This window comes from Haliotis asinina, chromosome 2 (assembly GCF_037392515.1).
Source record: "Haliotis asinina isolate JCU_RB_2024 chromosome 2, JCU_Hal_asi_v2, whole genome shotgun sequence".
Taxonomy (NCBI): domain Eukaryota; kingdom Metazoa; phylum Mollusca; class Gastropoda; order Lepetellida; family Haliotidae; genus Haliotis; species Haliotis asinina.
The window spans coordinates 44,241,782-44,269,530 of record NC_090281.1 but is presented as its reverse complement, the minus strand read 5'-3'; the positions used below and the strand labels follow the sequence as shown (position 1 = coordinate 44,269,530).

Below are 27,749 nucleotides of genomic sequence, written 5' to 3'. Positions count from 1 at the left end.
GTTACCTTTGTGGGTGGCGACAATGGATTTTCATAAAAAATAATAACTTGCAGTAAAATGGACATAGTTCAACAAATGTTTAACCACGGCATACAGTTGAAAGCTATGCATCCTACACTCTAATAAATCTCACACCTACCACAACTTCTCAAGAATCAAGACTAAGTGAAGAGTTTGTTAAGCAACTCTGTTTAGTTTGGAGACAAACATTATGAATGTTTTGTTCAGAGTTTTCTTTTTTAATTCATTTTTACTTTCGCGTTTCAAGGCAGACATGATATATGGACAATACGCATTTCAGTGATCAATAATTCGGTCATGTTATTAAGGATATGGATAATCTTAATGGATACCTACAGGTTCTAACAGCTTACTTAATTTATACTATACATAATTCACAGTGTCACTATATAAGGTAAGAGTGATAGCTGAAAACACTAAATTTTATGTTAGCTTATTTTATGGCGCTACAGAGGATAGTTAATGGCTGTTCTTTCCATTTCTTTTTAAAGTCATTATATCTGTTATTTTTCGTGCTATGAATTATTCAGTTTTGCAAATGTCCTTTATTAATGAAAGAAATCTGTCAGATGATGAGAAAAGCTGTTGAAAAATTGAGATGTACATAAATCTCTTGGCTAATGAAGTTCTCAACATTAAACCAGAAGTTGAAAACAATCTGACATTCAGTGGAGACATGTAAGATATTTTCAGTCTCTTTTATAAAAATAGCATAGATCATCATCAACTAACCCTATTTTCAATAACTCATTTTGTTCTCTGTGTAATTCAATGTTCATAGAATTCAAATGCATCATTTATATAATTTTATTTCTGAGCAAAGAACATTCATTCAGGGTATCCATTCTTCTTTACGTTTTTTAGTGCAAATGATTGAAAACATCGAGATATGTATGGCAAAAAAATGTTTTTCCTGATTCATTAGAAAGATAAGATTTAATTTTGAAAGGATGTAAAAATATATCTTTGGTGTCATAAATGTCTCTATATTTATCCCTATTATCCCAAAGACTGCCATCTTTCACATAATGAATCGCATTTGACGTCTGAAGGCCGTAAACAATATTTGCAAATCCTATCTCCGTCATGACATCATGTTTCAAAAGCAGATTAGCCACAAGTGTGAAATTCTCTTTAAAAGAAGTTGGAACGTACATGAAATCACAGCCTTGGATAAATAAATTAGTAAAATTATTGGAGGCATACTGAAAATTGTGCAGAAAGCGATATGGCAGGGATTTGGGTGACTTCCGCCGTGACATGTTTCTTATTTCATCAATAACGGCTAACATTCTTGGTTTACCCTCTTTCCACCACACCCACGTAGGTGTCAGCTCTTTTTCTGAGACATTCGCACGCCATCCACCTGTATGTAGCCAGATCTTGTCCCGTGGGAGTGTGTAAATGTTCCAAGGGTTAATAAGAGTGTCATCTCCAATCTGCAAGAATCCTTTCACATCAACATTCAGCTTCATAGCTTCAATGAGGCATTCATACATATAGTACCATCCTCTTTTGAGGAGTTCCATGTATATAAAATACCCTGAGATGGTATTCTGAACATGGGGTGTAAACTCCTTGATGTTTGGTCCACAGAAAATAATGTTATGGAAATATGGGCCATACATGGCTTGTAATAATGGAATGTTTGCATACAATGATGGCTCGTTGAAGGATATAATAAGTGCTATATCATTCATGCGTATATCAGGGAATGTTATGTTAGTTTCGGGACAAACTTTGCCAAGAATGGTTTTTGCCTCTTTCCTTACAAATGTGGAGTGTGTCTGTGTAGGAAGAATTCTTGCTGTAAGATCTTTCTTCAAATGAATGATTTTTTGTTGAGTAGTCCGTTTTGGAAGACGATAATGGATAGACCTTAAATCAGAGACCCATCTGTCCACTAACTGTTTGTCTCGTAAAGTAACGAGTTGATGTTCATTCATGAGTGTGACCAAGTCACTCAAACACTGTAACGTATCTAAATCTGCTTTACATTGCCAATACTTTAACAGATCAATGCTTTTGAACAAGTGGTGTTCAGTGTAACCGACTCTTGTTGAACAGACAAGGGATAAATCCCAGCTCTGCCCCCTATATCCCATAAGACCCGTTGTGCAATGAGATCCCCATTGTTGATATCCATCAAAGGAAGAGCCCATAGAGCTCCATACTGGAACACCATTAGATCTGAACTAAGGAAGGTAAAGGTTTTGAATGGGAGGAATATTGGTGGTTGTTCACTAATGGACATAGAATACGTGGCCTGTTCTTGGGGTGAGTCTCTACTTCCTCTAAACATTTGGGGATAAAATACTGATAACATCAAAGGGTTCACATGGTCTTCAATATAAAATACGTTAAATAGCGACTTCTCTTTCAAGAGGCTGTATGAGTTGTTTCCAGTAATGGTTGGTTCAAAGAACGTTTTGTTTGTCATAAGAACTAAGCCAGATCGGGGCAGATCATCAGTCATTCTCTTCAAGGCGTCCAACCAAAGTGTGGTCAGGTGGTGAAGGAGACACACGATTTTTGCTCCGTGAGATATGGCATAGATATAAGCCTTGTTTATATCATTAGCATCTTCCTCTGATCTGCTTATTGTGACACACCAAGGAAGCCTGTAAATAAAGATCGTGAATGAACGAATGGTTTATGGCATTGTCTTTGTAGTTTTAAAATGTCGCACTCACCAATATTCCACATCCACCACAGCATCAACATGTGCAGTCTTCTGCATCTTATATGCAAGAATAGCTGAAGAAACACGAAGAGGGTGTTGGTATTTTAGTGGGATCCATTCAAGTATTCGATTCATGTTTACAAACTATGCATGGCAAAGTGACAAAGTCATTATTTCCAAATATTACTAGGATGATCAGATCGTGATTCCTTTGTTCAAATGTTTCTCACTTTGAGTTCACAAAACTTTCTTGAAACTGACCCTGGATTTAAAATATTTGCACTCAAGTAGCATCAAGTGAACCTCTATTTACATAACAATGAGTGACTGTAATTTTGGCATTGTCTAAATAATCTCCGAACTGTTTCGGGTATTTAGCCTCGTTTGAAGTAGAATTGAGATATTTGAAAAGGTGATAAATGTTCTCTAAAGTCTGCACCTCAAACTAGAGGCGACGTGGAAATCAAGCCTTGAGAGGAAATCACGAAGTGTTTAGATGAATAAGATGACTTTTACCACTGCAGAAGATATTAGTAAACACAGGATCACAGAACAACTTTGGGATCTGTACACACGATGACAGGATTCTGGCAGGGGGGTTATCCTCGAACTGACCAGGCATGTTACACTATATGGCCATATAAAAACCTGGGAATGTCTCCATTTCAATTTGCATTAGATACATAGTGCATAATTTCAGTGGACAGTGACATGGAGCATTGATAGCAAAGAACAAATTTTACCTGCAAACAGACTTTGATTTTGTTGTACTTTCCAGCGAAAATACTCTCCACCCTGCCACTCTGGTGTCGTTCACCTCTGCAACCGTTGATAGGATCAGCCATTTGTCATGTGCAGCAGGTACGTTCCGACTTACGTTGTTGGGGGTATCACTAGAAAATACACAGACAAATGTTTCTGACCACACTTTCACACATGCGCGATCACCGAATCAAAGTGTAAACGTGATGTGAACACTGGCTGTTTATTAGTCAACTGATGTTTAAAAAGAACCAGATATAAGAGATGTATAAATTCACTTTGCTGCGATCTATGCTCACATTTTATATTACACAGCTTTTTGTCCTGTTCCTGCACTATTGCTTATTTGTTAAATATAATAAATGACAGATTCCTTTCCACTTCAACAAGAAGGCTCTGCTACAAGAGTCGATTGTACAATTTCAACATTAGTCCTTATGGATTCTATCAAATATAAGATGTTTGAGAAAGTGTGCCTGCATCCTGCTCCAACGGTGACAGTCGTAGTTAATAAATGCAAGGCTAGTAATGTTTTCAAGTAAATTTTAGACAAGTTCATTGCGCAGTCATTCTGTAGCTATGAATGAAAATGTTCGAATATATGGCATACCACAAGAATTATTCCTATATCGTAAGGAAAGGGCAGATTTCAGCCAAAACCATGAATAACCTCACAATCGTAACTATTCGAACAATAGAATGTAATGGGGACTTACATCACCTTTGCTACCTGCATGAACTCTAGCTGGATTTACACCATCCGTTCAGCCACTGGCGAGTATAGGAAAATGTAGCCGAAATAACAAATATACCACGTTTAAAAAACTGGTAAGTTTAAATATGACTTTGAAAAGGGGACAATAATTTTACGCTACTTTTAACCCCCATTGAGGATACAGCCACTAACATTCACAGTTGCTAATTTATACTACCATTTATAAAAAAATATTATCTGTATACAAACCATATTCTTCAAAGTTTATCTACCAATTCTATTTCTTTTTCTAAAAAAAACAAGTATTAAATGATAATTTACATTATTAAAAAGATCTGTCATTGTTTTAACACTGAAATATTTATCCCTTGTGATGGCAAAATCAACACAGTCAAGCAGGACATACTTCACTGTGATGCCTTCATCACAAGGGATGCAAAACGGAGAATCGTCACCTTTCATCAAATACTCATGAGTATATTTAGTATGGCCAATACGACATCGTCGCACGATGACCTCTTCAAATGTGGACTGGCAAGCCAAGTGGGCATAGCCAATGTAAGTTTTTATTGCATGCAATTTGTGAATACCTGTTTGTGAGTGTCCCACCTCTTTTGCATCAGAACACGGTTATAAGATCTAATGATGTTTTTATAACCTGAGTATGGAATGAGAAGTGGAGTCACAGATTTGTTGAGTGCTGCCTTGGCAGCAAGATCAGCTATTGTGTTTCCAGAAATGCCAACGTGGCTGGGTAACCAATAAAAGACGTCGTATTGGCCAGTAGCAAGATCATTACACAATTCAATAATTTCTATTTAAAGTGGATGTTTGCAAGAAATGTATTTTTTTATAGCCTGAAGGCAAGAAAGAGTCTGAATAGATTATATATTGTTTATGTTTGGGGCGTCTTTCAATATTTTTAAGAGTTCTTAATATGGCGTTTGGTTCAGCTGTAAAAATCTGCCATCCGGTAATCTGGAATTTATTGTTTTTGACCCAATGATAGTGGCACAAGCCATTGCACCACCATCCTTGGATCCATCTGTGGATAAGGATTTACATGTACTGTATTTACTTTTTAATTGATTAAATTTTTGTTTATATTGTAATTCATTAGTTTCTGACTTTTCAAATGTCAGTGTAAGGTCAACTTGTGGCTTCACCAACTGCCAAGGAGGAGAAGAAAGTAAACACGAAGGAGCTATATTTTCTAGCTCAATGCCAGCAGCAGAAAGGGAAGGTTTCGCTCTAATGCCAAAAGGCGGAACAAGAAAAGACTTCTTTTTATACAGATCCTCATACAAGAGATTAAGGACACAGATATATGCAGGGTTTGATTTGTTGGAATATAATTTTGTTATATACTGTGAAGTTAATTTTATACGCGTTGATTAAGAGACATAGAGGCTGTCGAAAGGTGATGTTCGAAAGGAGCCAAGGTAAAGTCTGAAACCTTGATGGTGAACAGAATCTAGAAGTTTTAAGTTGCTTTTGCAGGCTCCGCCGTATACAATGGAGCCATAATCAAGTTTTGAACGGATCATTGATCGATAGAGTTGCAGGAGGGTAGCGTGATCCCCTCCCCACTTAGAATTTGAAACGGCTTTCAACAAGTCAAGTGCCTTCAGGGATTTGATGCGTGGTAGAAACGTTAAATGCGAGTCAAAAATTAAACCCAAGAACATGGCCTCCTTTACAACTTTGATGGGAGTTCCGTTTAGAAACAGTTAATGGTCTTTATGCGGATCATATTTGCTACAAAAATGTATACAATTAGTCCTGGTTTTAGAAAATTTAAAGCCGTTTTCAAGACAGCATTTATTTATCTTGTTTAAACACAACTGCAGTTGCCGTTCAATAGTATGCATATTTTTACCTCGACAAGAAATATTAAAATCGTCCACAAATAACGATCCATCAATTGAATTGTTTAAAACTTTTGACAAACTGTTTCTATTTATGCTAAAAAGTGTGACAGACAAGATACTGCCTTAAGGACACCCTGATCCTGATTATAATGGTCAGACAGAGTAGAGCCCACTTCATCCTCTGTGGGGTTACAATGATCACAGGTGATGATTTGATCAAACGGACTTTTGGAAAACCTTTCAGTTTTTATGTTAAAATCATGGCCATTACATCTGAACATAGTTAGAACTCTTCGTAGATGGATAGATTTTAGAGAAGATAAGCATAATTCAGGTTTGATAATGGATTTAAATTCTATTCTGCATAATAGCTAATACTACTTGAAGAATGGACGTCATGGAACCATTCCTGTTGGTAGATCTTTACATTGATGTTTGAACAGTTTTAGAAAGGAATCACTGTCAACAACATCCACATTGAAACAATAATTCCCGTACAGATGTAACCCGGTTTATATCTCCCGCACCATCTAATTTCTTGAGAAGTTCATAGCTGTTCCTAGAAATTCTCTTAAGAGGTTGTCTAATCAATCTTATCCAGAATGATATTACTCGGCAACGAGCGTTGATGACTAGAGACAAGCGTCCACTTTCTGCTAGTATGATTTTATTGGCAGCTTTATATCCACTTATCAAAATGAATTTACAAAATTTAGTATGAACTTTTTCTATGTTTTTGTTACTTTGAATCCCCCAAACTTCCGCTCCATAGAACAGAATTGGCTGATTTCTTTCCGTCAAACAATTTGAGTGAAGACTCAATGAGGGAGATTCTTATATTTACAAATAAAACGCTTTACAGCATGTAGTGCTCTTTGTGCTTGCATTGCAAGTGTCTCAGAAGCTCTGGAGAAAACATTTCAACACGAAAACACAATCAACCTCTAGTTAATGCTATCGCCAATATGCAATCTTTCAGAGTTTGCATTTTTGCCTCCTTTTTTGAATATGATTATGTTCGTTTTGTTTGTGTTTATTGAAAGACTCCATTTCAAACAGTATTCCTCTAAAACAACAAACTTCTGCTGTAGGTTAATAACCGAATCTGAGAATATAGGTACATCATCCGCGAACAGAAGTATTGATATATCATTGATTGTTTCATTAATGAATATGCCTCTTGTGTCATTTGCCAAAATGTCTTTTACAAGTTCTTCTATATATAACAAGAATAGTATGGGTGACAAAACGCAACCTTGCCGAACACCAGCGTACGTATCAAACATATCTGTCATCTCATATTTACTGATTCTATCAGAAGCTTTTACGTTATTGTACATGTTTCTTAATAAACGTTGAAATTTGCCGTGTATGCCAGATTGCATCATAACATAAACAAGTTTGGGTGTATTCGCAGAGTCGAATAAACAATAAAAGTTTCCTCCCTTCTTGCGTGGATATTTGTATGCAAGACTGTTCAAGGTGAAAATATGATCAAGAGTAGAGTATTCTTGTCTGAAACCTGCTTGATGCTCTTGTAACAGTTGCTGGCTCGAGATCCAAAATTTGACGCGGTTATCTATGACAGTAAAGAATATCATATTTAAAGTATTTAGCAGGGCTATACCCCTGTAGTTTTTGGGGTATTTCTTATCCCCTGCTTTGTGCAGTGTTACGATTAAGTCAATATTCCACGCATCGGGAAACAGGCCTGTTTCCAAAACATGGTTAAACAAACATCTTATATAAGGCAAAAGCAATGTGCTCCCATTTTTCAGACTATTAGTGGCACAAAGAATCTCATCAGTAATACTTCTACCAAGTAATTCATCGGCAATAGTACAGTCATCACATTCATTAGCATTGTGAGAACTGAAGTAGTCTACAACATGTTTGCCAAAAGAATCATCGCCAATTACGGTTTCATTATCAAGGCGTTCCCTAAAACAGTTATACCATTCATCCGCTGTAATAGTTTGGCCAGCATTTTCTGTACAAAAACAATATTTCTTAATCGATTAAAAGTTAATCTATTGTTTGCCATTCGTTCCATAGTTTTACAGACACAATTCGTTAAATAGATTGGTCTGTAATTAGTTGGATCAGTATGATCCCGGCCAGGCTTCGGAATAGGGACTACAATGGCATTAAGCCACAAAGTTTTGAAATTCCCTGTTGTCCATATTGTATCAAAAATATTCAAAAGTGTTCCCAAACATGATTCAGGTAAATGCTTCAAAGGTGATATTGTATATGGTCAGCCCGTTGCTGTATCATGAGCTTGGTCAAGGTCATTTCGAAGCTCATGTAGTGTAAATAGTTCATTGTAGTGAAGACTGATGAAGACTACTATGAACTATTTTCACGACATGAGCTGCGAACTGCCCTTGAGCAAGCTCAAGTTGTGAAATTAATTCATTGTAGTCTCCTTCTTTGTTTGAGTTAAAATTGATTGTTTTCTTTTCCTGTTGTTCCTGATGTTTCTGAAACTCCGGGGCATAGTTGGATGAAGAGGAATGCTAGGCGAGGAATGCTAGGCGAGGGTTTCGCCAAGCTTATTGGCAATGTCAGCCTTTTCCGTCAATAACTTATTACCATCCTTCAAATGGGGGACAGTAGATTCTGAGCCTTTGCCTTTTATGCGTTCTATCATGTTCCACACCTTTGACATCGGTGTGCGTGAATTAATGGAAACACGTCGAGCCTTTGCATTTAAAATTTTAACCTCACCTAAATTATGTACTGTAGGATGTCGGCGAAAATATTTTTCTGCCTTCTTACTACTCTTTCTGGCGTATATACATTCCTGATTAAACCTTGGTTTACGAATATGTGGAATTGCAGAGGAAGTAGGTATCGTCTCATCAGCAGTATTTTCCGGTTTATCAGAAAATAACTGAATTGGATTCTGAGCAGTGTAAACAAATTCAGATTTCAAGTTGTCAGTACACATTGTTTGAAAGAATGGTCAATTGGCCTTACTAAAATTCCACCTAGTTGCAGATGGATCATCAATCGGGTTTATAGCAGAAAGAATTGTGGGGAAATGGTTACTTCCACACAGGTCATCGTGGACTGACCTTTCAAATTCGTTATAAATATTGGATATGTAAGAGACAGATCAAGTGCAGAATTAATTCCAAAACCAGGATGTAAATAAGTGACTGATCCATCATTAAATATGGATGAATTGTTATTAGAAATGAAGTCTTATTTATTGTTAGTATCATTACCTCCCCACAAATGGTTGTGTCCGTTAAGATCACCGCATGATAATACAGGGTTGGGGAAGCTGATGATAGAGATCCTGAAGATCGGACTGCTGAAGAGCCGAAGACGGAGAAATGTACAGTGAACAAAGCGTAAATGTTATTTGTAAAGAAAGGCGGACAGCAACCGCCTGAAGATTGATTTAAAGAGGAACAGGACTATGATTCACACCCCGCCTCACCAAAATGAAAGCGCCACCAGTGGTTTTCTCACCTGGTTGTGAAAACGAATGAAATGAATTGTACTGACGAAGATCAAATTTGTCTGTATTTTTCAGGTATGTCTCCTGTAAACTAAAGGCTGAAGGTGTTCAAAGGAGTTGTGAACCTCTACTGTAACAGGCGTATCTACAAGAGAGGAATGTTTGGATGCGATTTTCCGATTTATGCATTTCCGGCAATTCAACATTTTCATCAAGATTATCTGTTTTTTGAGCAACCGTTTGATCTGATTGGCTGACGGTCTGAGATGCTGATGTCACAGTAGTCCGACTATTAATTATTTAGAGGTCGACATCACCAGTTTGGCCCATGAGCCACCGCCTAGGCATAGGACTCTAGGCAAACGAACAGTAAATAATTTCTGACACAAACATTCATTTCACAAATGCACAATAATATGCAACTGGGGCAATAAGAATGTTGTCCATGCGCAGGGCATGACGTGACCAGACGATTGATGGAACCGGGCCAGTTCTACCACCCGTCCAGGTGAAGTCAGGGCCAAAGTGGTCTGTTAGGCAACAGGAACACGGTTCCAGGGCCCTATTGCCCTCAACCACCAGGATCCCCCTCCTCCACTGACACAGGGCCGCAACACACGGCAAACGAGTTGGTGGACCAAATATTCCCCCGGGTCCACAACAAGGGTGTTGGCGAGATGTTAGCGTTCCCCAGCACCCACCACGAGGAGGTGGCTCGCCAGGGGTGCCGTATCGGCAGATGAAGCAGTGGTCAAGGAAAAGACTTCGTTAAACTGTGCCCATTGCTGAGTGCACACCCACCGGCTCTGACGGGGTGCGGTATCGCGGCTGCTTCGTTTCGAGGGGGGTAAACTTAAGTACAAAATATTGCACATTTGATTTGATAACTGTGTTTTAATTATGATTATGTGACCTTTAAGGAAAAGGTTAGTTGATCTTTCACCCATCTCCAAAACAGTGATGTGCCCGTTGTTTACGCACTGTTCTGACAATCTTCACTGAATTGAAAAGGACACTCCTACATTCTTTTAAGAGTCTGACTTCAGCTTTAATCACGACTGATGAAATGGTATCGCATGATGAAGCTCCTTCACAGAATAACGTACTTATCAGAGTTTATTTATGCGCAAAACCTGCCTCACAAGAAATTGTAATGAAGATGTATAATATCAGTTATGGCATAATACGAGGTGAAAAGAAATTAGCCAAAAACATATTTTTCCTTTGAGGTATTATTGAGATACCGTTTTATTCTGCCAATACGCACGCCAAGACACAAAACAATATCTAGAACAAATACAACTGTGTGACAATCAGTGTGAGGTTTTGACATGTACAGAATTTGAACTTCTTGATCGGTTTAAAGCAAGGAGCAATGTGAAACATCGCACACAGCACAACGCCTTGAAAACATTTGAAAAAGGTTTTGGACAATAACACTTCCATAGAAGATTTCTTTTTGTAAATAACACTTTTAACAGTGTAATACCTACCCATTACTATCCTCAGATGGTGAAGTTTGCTGAAACCATACATGGGGCAGCTTTGAGAAGTCAGTCCAATACAGTTGATATACAAGAACCAGGAGTACAAGGGCAGAAGTCGAAAGGATGATCCCCTTTTCTGTCAATGAATAAGCCAATTACAGTGTGCATAAAATCAGTGCAGTGGAGAAGTATGCTCTACCCATCTTAGACACTTTGTACCCACTTGCAGACTCCAATTCTGGTTTTATCCCCGAAATGTTGAGCGCCATGCAAGGTTACATAAATATGACAAACCTGTTCGACTCCACATCATTGCCCACGCCTCTGTGCAACTGTGGTGGGTTTGATACCTATACCCGGAGTTGAAGGTGTGTGATGAGGCCACCACACGTCCGTCCAATCGTGATAGCAGGGCACACTTGCCTGAGACAGCCACCGATCTAAATGAGGAAACAAATTGAATATTTCTAAAATTATAATTTGCAATGTACACGTGCAATGTACAAAACATTACAAATCTGAGTCAATTTCATACATGCAAGAAATAAAAAAAATGAGAAAATGTTAGTAAGTTTTGCAACTTGATATTCACAAAGCCTGCAATTTGTTTTTTGTTAATTCGATGTATTTTGCAGCTACCTCTTTCAGTTTCTCCTTTTCCGATGATGGAAACCGTGTTTATATATCTCTCCGATGTCAGTGACATGTTTACTACTACTTTTATGTGTTACAGTTATGCCACCTCTCCTAACACGTTAAGAAATATAATATGTATTTTCGTTCAGTATTCTCTTATATTGACAATTATCCCAACTATAAAAGTATTTTACTTGTTTCGTTTTACGCCGCTCCGGGCAATATTCCAGTAATATCACGCGGGGACAAGTTTTTCATCTATTGTAACCATGTGGGGAATCAAACGCGTTTGTTCAGCAACATCACTGCGCTACCCTACCGACTTGATCATCTAGGAACGAGTTACATGAATAAGCATAACATTTACTCAGTCTGCAGCCCTGTTTCAAGACTGACATTGACTGTGGTAAGATCGATGCTGCATATACCAGTAGTATGGATAATGGGAAATACCGTTTTAAGTGTATGTTTTAGCAACATTGTTCAAGGTACATTTGCCAGTTGTGTCAAAATAAAGTAATCTTGTCAGTTGAATATGTAACGGATAAAGATCCACCTGCACCATGGGAAATTTCTGGTCATGAGCTAATTAATGTAGTACTTATATACTTATATGCGCCATTAAAGCATCATATATGTCGTTATAATGATCCATTTTATCACGCAACATACATCTCGTGCAATAAGCGGAAGCCTCATATGATAGCAAGAATGTTCTTGACATAATGTAAATTTTTGATACCACAAGTGTTCAAACCGATTGCCATTATGTTTATAGAGTACATAGTTTCAGTATATTTGTAGATTAGGTTTTAATTGATTGAATGCTATTGCCCCTAATTGGTACTAGGGCCTTCTTGAAATGGGAAGTTTGTAGTAACCTGCATACTAGTAAGTCTGCTTTGTGCTCCATGACATTGTTTGGCATGTAGATTTACACATGACAGAAACGGCAATAAAAGCTTAACATGCAAGTGCGACAAACTAGTCTTCATATTTCGCTTTTTTATAATGTATATTTGTGGCCTTTGAAGATATTTTCGTCTGTCTGTTGTACCACAAATTTACAGTCAATGCCTATTGACTATGTGAACTGTATAAAGCAGGGCTCCATTTCATAGAAAGGAATGTCGTACAAATGTGCGACAGTGCACCACTGACACATACCAAACAGGACATATGAGCACGTGCATGCACGTGCAAACAACACATACCAACACTTGTATGTCCGTCCTTATGTGAGTGAAATAATCTCGAAAACGATGTTTTATCCCATTTTAACTCATCTATATCTACATATACTCATCTTGTTTTGAAATATCTCATTTTATAATTCAGGTCAGTTAAAGCAATATAAGGTATCGTTCTGTAATGGCCAAACACCATATCCAGTTCCACATGTATATGTCCGTTGTTATGAGTGTGTATTTTCTGTATATTTTGTTATTAATTAAGTAATAATTATTACCTAGTCACAACATCTAGTGTTTTGAATAATAATTATGATCGGTCACATTTGGTATAATAGATGGGCAACACTTTTAGGATTCTGGTTTGCCGGATATTATTTGCTCTTGGTTTTCTGTTTGCTACTTCCGGGAGACTGCTAGAGATTTCTACAGAGTTGGCAATGGTCGTATGTGCCCGAACTTTCGAGAAATGACTGAATATATATTTATATAAAGGCTGGTTGCCGTGTTGCGACACGGACATTCACTGGAGTTACGTCATCATCTGCACCCGTCAACGCCTTATCTACACGAACTGCTGTCAGACCGATCGCTGTGTTTACATTTTGCATAGCTGTTTCTCTCTCGCACTAAAACTTTGGTTAGTTTGCTATATTATATTTTGTGACCCATTGCATTAGATTTTATCTCACTTGTATTGTTTTGAAATTGGTATTATGAAATTGACTTGTGATTTGCTCTCATTGCATAATAATACAAAATTTGAACGTTTTAGACTTGTCTTTGTTCTGTTTTGCTGGTTCAAGGGGTATTTCTTACATCGTTTGTCACGGCAAATTCTTAACGGTAACACCGTGTTCTAGAAAAGAAAGAAATGAAATGTTTCATATCTATATTGATTAAGAAAAACTTGTAGAGTGACAAGATACATAAACAAATATAAATGGAATGCCGGATGACTTCCTGTCTTTCTAATAGTCTTCGGTCTCTTCGTGTGAGCAATAATCATTCAGGCCCCGCTGATTCATATAACATTGATCAATATCCGCGGAGTATCCTATTTCCATAATAGGTGCTAACGGGATCGGGTGGTCAGACTTTCTGACTTGATCGACCAGTGCCATAGATCATCGTATGCTGTTGATCACTGGATTGTCTGGTCCAGACTCGATCAAAAGAAACGATAAACTCTGTAGATGTTGTAAAAATAATGTCATAAAAGACGAATATCATTTTCTTCCACTATGCCCAGCATAATACTCTATGTAAAAATATGGTAAAGACCTCTATTTTGTACATCCATCAATTGATAAATTTTCGTCTCTGTTGAATTCGTCAATTGAAAGTGTCTTTAAAATGTTGCAGCTTTCATTTATCAAGCCATGTCGATAAGAAAATTGCATATATGAAATGTGCAATAGGCCTGTAGCCTCCTCAGTACTGAAATAAAGATTGATAGATTCGTTCAGACCACAGCTACGTAGCTGGATTTACTGTTAAGTTAAACAAACGAACATGGTGTTTGACAAACAGAACCTGCTCTTCCAATGATGTAATTTACAGAAAGGGGCAAGAAAGGGATGCTGCACGTGCAACCTCTTGTGAAGGAAATGATTTTGGAAGAGGATGGATTGACTGCAAAAAACATACGACTCATACGTGGATTATAAAGTCTTCTTTGCACTGAACACCCTGAGCAACTACTTGATTTACTCCTGTCTTCAATGAGTTACTGGTCGACTCAATCTATTCCAGTCACACTGGAAATATTTCAGGGGGACTCTTTTAGTCCTTTTTTGACATCGAGCTTTCTTACCAAAGGAGATGCCAATTTGTGAAAAACAGGTTCTCCTTGTCAAGTCTAAAGATACTGACATGGGATTTGGACTCGACAAATGTAATACTCTTCATTTCAAATATGCCAAGGTAACTAACGATTGAACAATCAAGTTACAACGGAGGAGTTATTGAGAATCTGATTGAAGAAGATCAGGCTTATCTTGGAATGCATGTCCTAGACAAGCACCAGAATGCCCAAATTCAAACAAAGTTCCGGCTGACTATAAATCTCACATCGAGAAAATTTGGAGCTCAGATCTGAATTCTCGAAACAAGATCAAAATCTAACTGGACAAGAATCTTGATCGCCTTACCAGAAGGATCATGCCTGATAACTGAGCATACTACCCTCGTTCCTCTCTTAATCATTATATTCCAATCATTTCTGGAGGCCGGGATTTGACTAATGTGGAAGCTTTTCATGATAGAATTTTGCTGCTTACTTTTGCACATATTTCTTTATCGGATGTTCCTCTGATGATGCAAGTCACGACACATGATGAAAGCAAGGTATTCTACAACTATTCTAAGCTTTCCAATGTTACTGAAAAAAATCTGAAAATTGAGGTTACATTTGTTGATGACAGTGTACCTGCAGTGTACCAGTGTACCTACAGTGCTGGGAGAAAGCTAGGCGAAGTCCTTCATCATGTCTGGCCAGAGTCGGTCGTTTGTGGAGGAGCTTTCTGAGAAACTACTACACCTTGTGTACATGCAATGTGTGGAACAGAATAGCAGTCCCACAGACTCCCCCGCCTGGATGAAATCGGGTGGTCTAATGTGTGAAACTGGGGGCTGGCTGCTCAGGATTTGTCAGTTTCAAGTCGCAATGTGTCGCACTTAAATGTGATTCTAAAAGGAAATGAGGAGATGAAATGTCGATTCTTGTCAGTGGATGCCTTTACTTGGCACAAACAGCATCTCTCAAACGACATGATGGCATGGCTCACTGGTTTTACCACCGTCTTTGCCAGGCCTGTGGCTTTATTCAGAGGTTCATCCACGGTACGGCTCTGAACATGCTCATGACATCATGGAAAATGATGCCTTCAATTCCACTTTGGAATAGGTCTGCATATAGCCTTAGAAGACGTCCAGCCAACAAACATGATCTTGTCCTTTTTGATAAAGCTAGTGAATTTATTCATGCCATTGAACTTTCCGTCCCTTTTGACAGCAACATGACTAGCAAGATTCGGAAAATCGTTCTAAGTATGCGGCCCTCGCCTTTGAAATGTCTCATCAGACTCCCGAGTGTTCTCAGTGCCTCTTGGCGTATATAAGGAGAGTACTTAGGTTCTTCATCCAGAGGATAGTCCTTCTGACACTCTGAGTAATGCAGAAGGCTGCAGTGTTGTTGAGTCTACATATTTTCCGTAGCAGTAATTGCAATACTCTACTATGCCAGTTGCCCATCCGGAGTTGCTGCCGTCTGTTTTAAAATCAGGCAGATTTTGTTGCTAAACCAATAAAAACAGATCGACTACACGGTGCACTTTCACACTGTTTCTACAAAATCACTTAGCCAATCCTTTATTTTTTTAATTTTCTAAAGACAAGTGTTGACATTCCTATGCGCAAAGTGAAACAGCAAGAGATCAAATTGTAGGTAATCGTTACATAAAAGGTCATGGATGATTCCCGAACATTTCTAAAGAAAAACGGAAAGATTCCAGCTTAAAAAGAAGAGAGATAATTTACTGAAGTACCAAAGGGCCTCGAAATATTTGAAACTTTTTCATTTCAATATGTAAAATATAATACGCCTGTGTAGCACCTAATTTCCAACCTATGGTAATTCAGCTGTCCAAAATCTTAAATAAAGTAGAGTTATTGGGTGAAAAAATACGTCATCGGGTACACCGGAAGGACACAGAATTGAGAGTTGTTGGGAGACTGTTCCACCGAGTTGGAACAACAACTGAAAACGCCTGGGTAGCTTTTCATAAAGGGAATGCACTGTTGGAGTTGATCTCATGACGGGAATCTATGGGCAAGGATATATGGAGTGAGGAGGTCCTTCACATAGCCTTCAGCAGTGTCACAGTGGAAAGAAGGTAGTCAGGATCTTGAAGGATATTCGCTGTTTGATGAGTAGCTTGTACACTTCTCTCATAATTGGAGTGATGCGTTCATACAGTCTAGTTTTTGCTTTATTTCCAACTTTCAGGGTATGTGAGATAATGCCGGATCAAGAGAGAGCTGCAATAGTCCAAAAGGGACGAGACATAAGAAGGAATCAACATTTTGCAGATACACGAATCCAAATATTTTGACGGATCTTGCGTTGCCTGATGTGCATTTGTCCATTTTGCCCTTACTTCACGCTGGATGTAGAATGTAGAATGTAGAAAAAGATATTTTGTCAACATTCGTAGCAAACATTCGTTCACACTCTACTAAAAACATCTGTTATGTTTTTACTGTCCTTAAAGAAATGTTAGCATCATGGTTAACTCCAGGTGTGTGAAATCGACTTTTGGTATCAATTTAATCACGTCTGTTCTGACAGAGCTGTGTATGTCTGGATGACGAGTCACTGGTCTATTTTATGCAAAACATTTCACTTCCTTGAGGGCAGTCCCAGATAGGCATATTGTAAGATACCCTGATAGCGCAATAATACAGGCATGTGAGTAAATTTGAAAAAAAGGCTGTTGTAGGGGGGAGGGTGTGTGTGTGTTCACTTAGGTCTTATGAGAAATGATACTACAAGGGAGATCCTATTGAAGTAGGTTCATCCTATCGTTACTTAGGTTTAACATTTACTCCAAACTTGCCTGGAGTGAGGCGCAAACAGTACTAGCATCTCAGGCAAATATGGCAATACTGGCAATTAATGGTTTCCAGAGGAAAGTTGCTAATATGTCCTGTTCATACCTCATTAAGATATTCGATTCAATGGTTACTCCTATTTTATGTTATGGTTCAGAAGTCTGGGGATTGTCTTATTGTAAAACTTTCGAATCTATCCATCTTTCTTTCTGCAAATACTTTCTTAAAGTCAACAATTCTACTTCATGAAATATGTTTTAGGAGAATGTGGTAGGTATCCACTACAGCGTGTGTACACAACAAGGGTTATTAATTACTGGTGTCACTTATTGCAGCTACCCAAAGATAGATTACCATATCAGTCCTACATGATGCTTAAGTCACTTGGTTTAAACATATTTCATTCACAGTGAAAAGGATTAGGAACAAGTTCTCCAACTTAGAATGCCCTTTCCTTGGTATGTACATAGATAGTATAGATCCCTGCATCTAGAGATGACAGATGTGGACAGGTAGGTAGTAAAAGTGAAAAAGAGATAGAGCTATACAGAATAACACAGAAATGCTATATAAATCGTTTTGTCTCACTAATGAATGATTGCACTAACTCGAATACATTTGCATTTTCGCATGATGATAGGTCTGCACCTCCTTCTAACAATAGTTTGAGGTCAACTGGAGTACCAGCTGATAAGCAAATGCGCTTAACAGATAACATGAAGTTGTTTGTACAATGAACATTCAAACAGATAGTGATACGAATCCTCAATAAAATCACTACATGTACAAATGGGACCAGTTTTAGCTCAAATCAGCGTTCAAGCAATGACAGAATATCACAACTTGGTATGAATAATATTTAATTTTCTTTTACCACACGAATAATACTGAGGTGCATACTCATGGCTGTCAGTGATAGACGATGTAAATTCAGGAACACTTTTTGAATTACGAACTGCGGTTGGTAAATTGTTCCAATGGCATATTGTAGAAGGAAAAAAAGATTTTTTTGAATATTTAAGTCATGGAGTAAGAATCGATATATTTAGAGAATTGCGTAGATTATACTTAGGTTTAGAACCAACATTCAGAGGAGGGAGTTCTTTTAGATATGAAAGAGCCATTTCATGTTGAATTTTATACATCAAACATAGTCTTCGTTTTCTAAGACGAACTTGTAATGATATAGATCTTATTGAGAGTACCCCTACACAATACTTATTTCAAAAGTTGCAAAGAATTAACCATTTTTGAAACCTTTTGTATCATACTTTGAATATGGCCAGCCCATTTTCCGTTGCTAGAAAGAGTAACTCCAAGATGTTTGTGATTATCAACAAATTTAATTTCGACACCATTAAAGTAAAGATGTGGTATATCGATATCATTTTTCATCGAGAATAGGACAGCTTCCGTTTTTTTTGGATTGTACCTAATTAGCCATCTTATACCCAAGTATTTAACTTACTTAAATTAGCATTTACTGCTAGACACATATTAGATGATCTTGCGCACTAAACGCATTTGTGACAAGAGAGGCGGTACAACGAATTGGGCGAGTACACTTGGCAGCTACAGGTAGCTTGACTATTATGGACGTGCAATACATGCTAACCGTGACATGAAATCAACACCGCTATTGATTAACACCTGTCTCGCTACTGTGTAACACCTGTCTCAATACTCTTAAACAGATTTCGATATTTATCAGACAACCTGTCTCCCTCTTGTTTCAAGTGGATCGTTCTGTGGGGCGTTCCCAAGTATGCAAATTGGGGTCATTTGTCAGGTCGTGGATCATCTTATATGTGTTTACCAGTAGATTCATTTCAATAATCCTGTTATCTGGTGATGAGTGACCCAAAGACGAGTCATCAACAAATAAACGCGTTAAGAAATCTAATTCATCAGCTATGTCATTAATGTAAACTATGAATGAAAAAAGGACCAAGTATAGCGTCCTCAGCTTGGAAACTGACCCATTGACAAATACACTTTGACTCCCGATTACTTATGTAACTAGCTAACCATCCCAGCATTTGTCCGCGTACACCATACCATTTTACACCATACCATTAAGTTTTAACAGTAATGTTCTGTGCCAGACACGATCAAATGCTTTTGATATATCGCAAGATACCATACAAAAAATTTCTTTTTTATCCATTGATACGCAAACCCGGTTGTAAATTTCAATTAACTGATGTACAGTGGAATGTTCTGACTGAAAACCAGACTGATATTTATATAGGAGTTTGTTAGCATGAAAATAATTAAAGAGGTGTTTGAAGACAATTCGCTCAAGTACTTTTCCAACACAACTTATAAGGGATATCGGTTAGAAGCTAAAAATGGATCACCTTTCTTGAAGAGAGGCATGACATCGGCAACTTTCCACTCAGATGGGTACACGCATGTTTCTAAGGACATATTGAACAACATACATAAGATGTTACTTATTGAGTATACTACGTGTTTCAACAGTTGATGACTTATTCTGTCACGAGCAGATGCCTTTTTCACATGTAAACATTTATTGACATCTTCAATTTCATATTTGGATATAATTAAGGTGTCAAAACTTTCGCTTGTTCGCTTACCGAAATATGGTAGACATGCGTTGTTTTCATCCACCGTTGAAATAGACTGGGAATACTCGTTCAATCTTTCAGCATTTTCACAATCCGAGAAACAAGACGGACTGATCATCATTAGACTTAAGAGGGGGTATGCAGGTATTCATGCCAGACTGTTTCACTAGATAAGGTAGAAGCTTCCAATATGAACTTTTGTTTTCAGCATATGAATCCAGAAGAAAATTGTCTAGATTAGCAAAAAGTTTCCTTCGTTTTGCTTTTCTGCGAAACAGGGCCCTTTTCCTGCATTCTCGTCTTAGATTTGAATCGAACCATGGCTTGTCATTTGGCGTTATAGTGACTGAGAAACATATTCAATTTCTGGTAAAATATTTCGCAAGCGTGATTTACATCCTGACAATTTACCAAAACTTTATTTCAATCTGTGTCATTGACAAGTGCATTTAATGATGTATAACCACCTAGGTTGTAACATAATACATCTCTGGTATACGCCATTTGTGTATTCAGTGTCGTGGTTAGTGTTACGTAAGTGACTTTGTGATCACTTATCGATCCGTCGAATTCAATAACTCCACAATCACCAATTCAGATCACCTATGATAGTAATCCGACTTGTAACATCTGCAGCATTTTCAATGCTTGCGTCTAATCGTTCCCAGAATTCTAATGAATTATACTCGGGTCTGTATGCTAAACAAATGTTTGATGGTTTAACAGGTAAGTATAGTTTTACTCAGATTGTTTAATCATAATTGTTTTCTAAGTTTTGCATTCTCTTAAATGCTAATGTATTTCTGATATAAATCATAATACCTCCGCCAGATGAGTTTCTGTCCTTACGAATAGGATCGTGGTAACCTGTCCACTTAATTGATTTCATTATCGGTGTTATGTCTAAATGTGTTTCTGTAAAACCAACAATGTTGTTATCGGAAACATACTCGCTCAGGTTTATTTCTTATGCTTCTTGTGTGAAGGTGAAACAAGGATAGAGTTTTGTCATGTGCATTTGTGGGCCTGGATTTACTCCATGTCTCCAGCAAGCTGGAGTAACAATAGCAGAAGTATGATTACGTTTGTGTTGCTAAATTGACTCTGTAATGCACAAAGGAAAGTCTTATTTTACAAGACGCCAATAAAAGAGTACACATGTTATATAACTCTGACAGAATAGCGAATTGGAAAGAATTGTTATATAAATGAAATGGGGAATGTTTTTTGCTAAAGCACATGATCTTACAACATGTTTTACACTGACATATCCCGACTGTCACACGATGTTGAATTATATCATTACCCATTATCTATTGTCTTGATAAGATGAATAGACAAGGTGTGACATGAAAATAGGGACATTTCATTGTAAAACAATACCAATTGTTGTAGTATAATTCTAACGTAGCTTGAAAGTGCAGACCTAGTGAGATAAGATATTCTGAGTATGTGATTTGGTAAAGTTGGAGCTAAGAGAAAAAACAGTAAGGAGTGATAGAGGAAGGCACACACAGATAATAACATGTGTACGTGATAACATGGTAGTGATATGACAGCTTGTGTGGATATATACACATATGGTATATACATTTACATGGTATATATGTATAATTCGTGTGAAGTATCACGTAGTGACCAGTATCATACACAGGCTAATTGAAACTGACCCACACTTTGATGGAAACACACATCTCAACCTTTAGGTACATGTAATACTGGATCCGAACACAGTACTTGACTTATTTCCGTAGATATCGGCTCAAGTCCTCTTTACACTGGATCTGACGCACGGCACCATCTGGCTGTTCAAGAATATAAATATGACCATCTTTGGTCCACGTATTTTCGATCCAGCGAGATTTCCTGAGGTCCCTCGCCATCTTGAACAGCTTGCTACTGTAGTGTGTCAGGTCTTCATTTACGAAAACGTTCTCCATCATAGCGCGAAGTTTCCTCCGCTGGGTATACACCCCGTCCTTGTCCTGGTAACTCACAAATTTTACAATAATCTGACGACTTCTGCCTTGGACTCTCTTTCCCACTCGGTGACATCTATCGATATCCGAGATCGAGATATCCTTGTTGATCTTCTTAAAGACATCCAGGGTCGCCTTCTGAATATCCTCGTCTTCCGATTCATGTACACCAATTATCCTGATGGAATTCCTTCTACTGTGTTGTTCTAGTTCGTCGTATTTCATGTACAGTTCCTCCGTCGTTTTTTCCAATTTCTCTCGTAACGCACATATCTCATCTTTCATAGATTGTATCACAGTGTCCAGTGTACTTGCGATGATATCCTTTGCAACTTGTTGGAATGCTTTTTGAAATTTAACTTGTATTTAACCTGACGGTTTGCGATTCTCGCTTGAACTCCTCACTGCGGATGATTTCCCATTTCGCTTTAATTTCATTTCTGTGGACGACATGATCAGACTTAGGTTATAACAAACGTTTACGTGACGTTTGTTTCACTAATATGTAACTGTACTGGGCCTCACGGAGAAAATGTACTAAAGTGAGTGCCACGTCTTGGCACTTGACATGGGCTATTAAGGTTAAACATTTACTATTTCACTTTGGGTTTAGTTACGCATGGTTAAGCCACATTGTTGGAGATTCAAAGGCTTTCATATCTATGTTCAAACAGCGGTTATGTGATAATTTACAGCAGGCATGGTACTCCTCTCAGGAGTCTACACCTAAATGTTGTCTCTACAAATCGTACAAATCTTTGTTGGATGTTGACAAGTACTTTTGTTGTGATTTACCTCTTCATGTAAGAACTGCTATTTCGAGATTTAGATGTTCAAATTTTAAAATTGCCATAGAAACGGGAAGATACACTAATACTGATAGACATCTAAGGCTGTGTAGCTACTGCAAAAGATATATTGTAAATGCCACTGAGGATGAATATCATATTTTGCTGGAATGCGCACTATATGCAGATATTAGAAAGAAATACCTTAGTAATACTCTGAAAAAACCTTATGTATGTTGTTAACATTTTAGAAGATGCCAACACAAACACTCTTTATAATGTTGAACATTTCCTCTATCATGCTGAGAAGAGGAACAATTTAAAGTGAGTGAGTTTAGTTTTATGCCGCAGTCAGCAATAATCCAGCTATATGGCGGTGGTCTGTAAATAATCGAGTCTGGACCGGACAATCCAGTGATCAACAAAATGGCCATCGATCTGCGCAATTGGGAACCGATGACATGTGTCAACCAAGTCAGCGAGCTTGACCACCCGATCCCGTTAGTCGCCTCGTACGACAAGCATAGTCGCCTTTTATGGGAAGCATGGGTTACTGAAGGCCTATTCTACCCAGGAACCTTCACGGGTCGGATCAATTTTAAATATGCTCAGTAACTGAAATTGTATTATGTTTGTATTTTAGGCCTGGGGCCTCTATACTGAATAGAAATGTCTGTCTGTCCGCATAGCGCCCTAAAGTCTTTTGTCAGGTGGCGCAGGCAAAGGTAAATGAAGTCGTTACAGTATTGATACAGATAACCTGCAGATAAATGTCCGAAATAGTCTTATGGTCCGTTAGTCAGACTAGACAAAGTTGGTAGGTAAGCACTGCCTACTGATATAAGGAACGTCAATAATTAAACTTGACTTTGCAGTCCTGTCAACTCGATGGTTGAAACAGTGTTCCATGAATGAATTAAGGTGTCGATGTCTACAATATCCAAAATTTAGTAGTGTTGTAACTTGTAAGTCATGTTTTATTTTGAGACATATGGCACTTGTGTGGGGTTGAGTTGGTTAGTCAATTCCAAACATGACTGCATTCCAGTTTTCTGGAGGCAACCTGTAAATCACAGTAAATTACAAAGACTGGTGTTTGATATCATGAGGTTATGATGACACGCTATCAACTAGGTCACATAGCTTACGAACACAGCTGGGGTGGATTTCAAACCCGAGCTTGCCAACAAAGCGCGATTGAGAACTGGCTGAATGTCAAGTATAAGGATAACATAGGTCGCTGGGGATCATTTCTAATCAGATACCGTGTTGTCATGGTCTCGCATAACAACCCCATTTTCTCTTACAAAATAACAAGCCGAGGCTTCAGGCACGGACTACATTTAGAAATGACTGATAAATACATTACACATGGTTTTATTATATTACAATATATACGTACATTGTCGAAGTCACATTGTATTATAAACTAGTGCTCAGAAGAAACTATACACGGCAAACATAAAAATTACCGAGCTAAGTCATACATGTACACACCCATCCATTCTAGGAACAAATTACGAAACACGTTAAAGAATTGCCATTGCCAGAACCTTCGGCAACTGGATTGTTTTCGATTTGCTTAATGTTTTCTAATGCCCATATTTCAGAACAGTAGATTAGGATCAGAACAATCATGGTGTCAAATACTGATATCAAACAGTCCAACAGTAGATTAGTTTTTCGTGCTGTTAGATAATAAGAGCAGAACTTTTGTTGTATTTTCTGCTAAGATTTTAATAGCTTCAACAAATGTCCCGTTTCTGTGTAACTTTATTCAGACAGGTGCAAATTGGACAGTCTCCCATACTTTTCTCGCCTCATGTAAAAAATCTTGGTGCTTTTGCCGACTCTTCTCTTACTATGGATAAGCAAGTAGACCATCTCTGCAAAGTATGTCGCTTTCATTTGAGATACACAGGATCAATCCGTCATCTTCTTGCAGCTGAAACCACAGCCACTCTGGCTAGATCGCTCATCCTTTCTCGTCTGGATTACTGTAAGAGCTTACTCGTGGGAATATCAGGAGATCAGCTGATCAGACTGGAGAGGATATAGAACAGGGCTGCCCGCATCATAACCAGGACTAAGCTTCATTCTCACATCTCCCCAGCTCTAAAGTCACTGCACTGGCTCAGGATCCGTGAAAGGATTGACTTTAAGATCCTTTGTTTAGTCTACAAGTCTTTTCAAATCGTTGCCCCTGTCTATCTTCAGGAGATGTTTGTCCACTACAAGCCCTCTAGAAATCTCCGATCAGCTGACCAACTGCTCTTAACTGTACCAGAATATAAACTGAAATCTTTTGGGGCTCAATCCTTCTCACATGCAGCTGTCTCATTATGGAACTCTCTCCCATTTAACCTCAAGAGTGCACCTACGCTATCTTTGTTTAAATCTGGACTAAAAACTTATCTCTTCCAACGCTACCACTAACTGTATCTACTGTTGTCCCTACTGTGCATATATGTGATACGCGCTTTGGGCATGTCCCTCAGTGATGTGAAACTAGCGCTCCATAAATACTCTTATTATCATTATAATGTTTTACAGATTAAGATAGATATGCAGCAGAAAGGGTTTGGGTGATCCTGGCACAGTCAGGGCGGTAAGGCTCATCATCAGCTCCGGGCCCTCGGCCCCTCTACACGTAGCCCAGACAACGAATGGGACTTCTCCCAGGAAACACTGCCTAGTCGAACCCACCAAGAACTTTCCGGAGAATGTGAAAGCTCCCCAACACTGCAGCCTTCTGCATTACCCAGATTGTCAGAAGGGCTGTGCTCCCGGTGGAGAACCCGGGTACTCGCATGATCTGCGCCAAGCGATCAGGAGGTATCAAACCAAGGGCACCGAGAACAATGGGGAGCCTGAGGACAGTGTACTTGGGATGCAAGCGAGGCATTTCAAAGTGGACGGTGCTTAGTATCCACTTTGAAGAATTTGGAATACGTTAAGCTAATTTTATCGACATTAATATAACAAAAATGGACCCGTATAATAAACAGAATAGTCCGTGTGTCTACATAAACATGATCTGTCATCTCGAGAAGAGCGTGATATATACAAGTCACTTGATCACAGATAAATTGTATTTCACATAAAATTCGTGTGTGGTCACAGATAATTCACAATCCCATGAATACAGAGTAGACATATTCTGAAAATATTTGTTTTTGTACAGACAGCGATGTAATCATTGTGGTAGCTTTGTACTACCATATACCGGGAAATTTTCAAGGTACTAACATTTCGAGGTTTGAGACCCCCGGAGCTTTCGGGGTGATTTATATTTCGCGGTTTGGTGACCTAATGCACATAAACATTTTACATACATTTAATTTCGGGTCTACCAGTTCATGGCAGCAATACTAGTAATGAAAACAACGGCTGATCCTTTGTTGTGATAAATGACCCATGAATCACTCTGTCGGCAGATTTCAATCATGACGCCATTTTTTCTCAGACGATATCGTTTTCTTAAAAACTGAGCGACGTTAGGTGTATTGACAGTTGTTTCACAGGTAAGGCACTGGTTGAATTACCCTTTTTTTAGGTAATGCATGTTATTCTGAAACAATAACAATAATTAAAAAGTCTTGACACTGTTGTTTGTTTATTCTGGCCGACGAGGGTCACTGAGTCTTTAGATTAGTTGTAAATTGGCATTACAGAGTCAATGTGCATGATGTCAAGAAGATATTGCTTGCCAGCAGTTGAAATGTTTATCGATAGGAAATATAGCCTGAAGGTTTGAAATTTGAATCAAGGATATAATATTTATTGCGTTACTAACCTCGAAAAACTCGAAAGTTAGATACTTCGAAAAATTCCAAGTATACCGTATCGATTTGTATGGGTTCCATTTCGAGAGGTGATGATATTGTGACTTGTCATGCAATGACCTGCAGGTACTCATTAAAACGTTATTTAGACTGGAGAACTGTACAAAATACATGCAAAATTTCCCTTTAGTTAATAAAAAATCATCTTATCTTAGTACTTGTTCATTTGGGTGACTGACATAAATCGTAAAATGAATGTTTAGTTTCTCGAGATATGATTATGAATAGTATCTTCTTCCCTTTTAATTTGTTTTGCCCCAATCTTGGAACAGTGAGCACAGAAACACAGAATTAAATACGGAAACGCTAAAAGTAAGGCCAAGGGCAGAAGAATGAGTTAATACATAATAGAATAAAATGAGGTGTAATAACCTGATATGGTCAATAATTTAATACACTAGAATATAGTAAGGTTGCTTACCTGGGAAAACACACGTAAGTTTATTTCTCAGCCACAGTTTGAGACTGGATTGTCGTCCGCATTTACCTGTGCACGCTATCACAAACCAAAATTGATATTTCGAACTTCCCTACGCTCGCTCGATTTTATCACCTACTTAGAAAAGCGATATGGTTGTTATTGAATACTAACTCTGTCATTACAGGATTACGTAAACACTCAGCTTGAATGTCACTGTGGTACACGGGTTGCATTTGACGTGATAAGAGTGGCTGATAACTATAGTCTCACGTACAGAAAATGCACTGCACTTTGGATCTGTAAGCCTAACTCTAACATCACAATACGATCTTCTGGTCCCGGATGACTTGTTATCAGTGTGTCCATATAACTGATTTAACTTTGTTCTTTTGCTTTTTTCATGTACTGAAATACTACGTTGTAGTGAAATGAATTAGTAAATGAACTGATAGATCACATGTAGACAAAACGGTGTTACATAGATAAATAAGCAGATGTATATACTAAGCAGGGCCGGTTTTACAACGGTCTTTATTAGGGTTTCGCTGAATCCAGTGGCTTGCCATAATATACATCACAAATGCCTCCCTGAACGTCTCATAAACATGAATGCCTCATAACCTATTTCCAAACATCGAAAGTGTTGTCAAATTGTTGGAATACGCCGTACAACT

The 27,749-nt window shown here is 38.1% G+C and overlaps 2 protein-coding genes across 2 annotated transcripts; both read right to left on the bottom strand.

The window, feature by feature from the left end:
- Nucleotides 1-812: 812 nt before the first annotated feature.
- On the bottom strand, nucleotides 813-27,240 carry LOC137272555 (uncharacterized). Its single transcript, XM_067804941.1, has 5 exons — nucleotides 27,076-27,240; nucleotides 11,306-11,451; nucleotides 11,018-11,147; nucleotides 3,448-3,597; nucleotides 813-2,642 (listed from the first exon to the last, which is right to left on the bottom strand). The coding sequence occupies exons 2-5, from the start codon at nucleotides 11,322-11,324 to the stop codon at nucleotides 2,030-2,032; spliced, it is 912 nt and encodes a 303-aa protein (XP_067661042.1). The 5' UTR covers nucleotides 11,325-11,451; nucleotides 27,076-27,240; the 3' UTR covers nucleotides 813-2,029.
- LOC137271823 (uncharacterized) lies at nucleotides 21,785-22,306 on the bottom strand. Its single transcript, XM_067804222.1, has one exon. The coding sequence runs from the start codon at nucleotides 22,304-22,306 to the stop codon at nucleotides 21,785-21,787; it is 522 nt and encodes a 173-aa protein (XP_067660323.1).
- Nucleotides 27,241-27,749: the final 509 nt, after the last annotated feature.

Coding starts and splice junctions, on each gene's coding strand:
- LOC137271823 (XM_067804222.1), bottom strand. CDS start 22,306: ATGAAAGATGAGATATGTGCGTTACGAGAGAAATTGGAAAAAACGACG.
- LOC137272555 (XM_067804941.1), bottom strand. Junction 3,598..11,017: donor CCATCTGAGGATAGTAATGG/GTAGGTATTACA, acceptor TGTATTTTCTAG/TGATACCCCCAACAACGTAA. Junction 2,643..3,447: donor AAATCAAAGTCTGTTTGCAG/GTAAAATTTGTT, acceptor CTTTATTTACAG/GCTTCCTTGGTGTGTCACAA.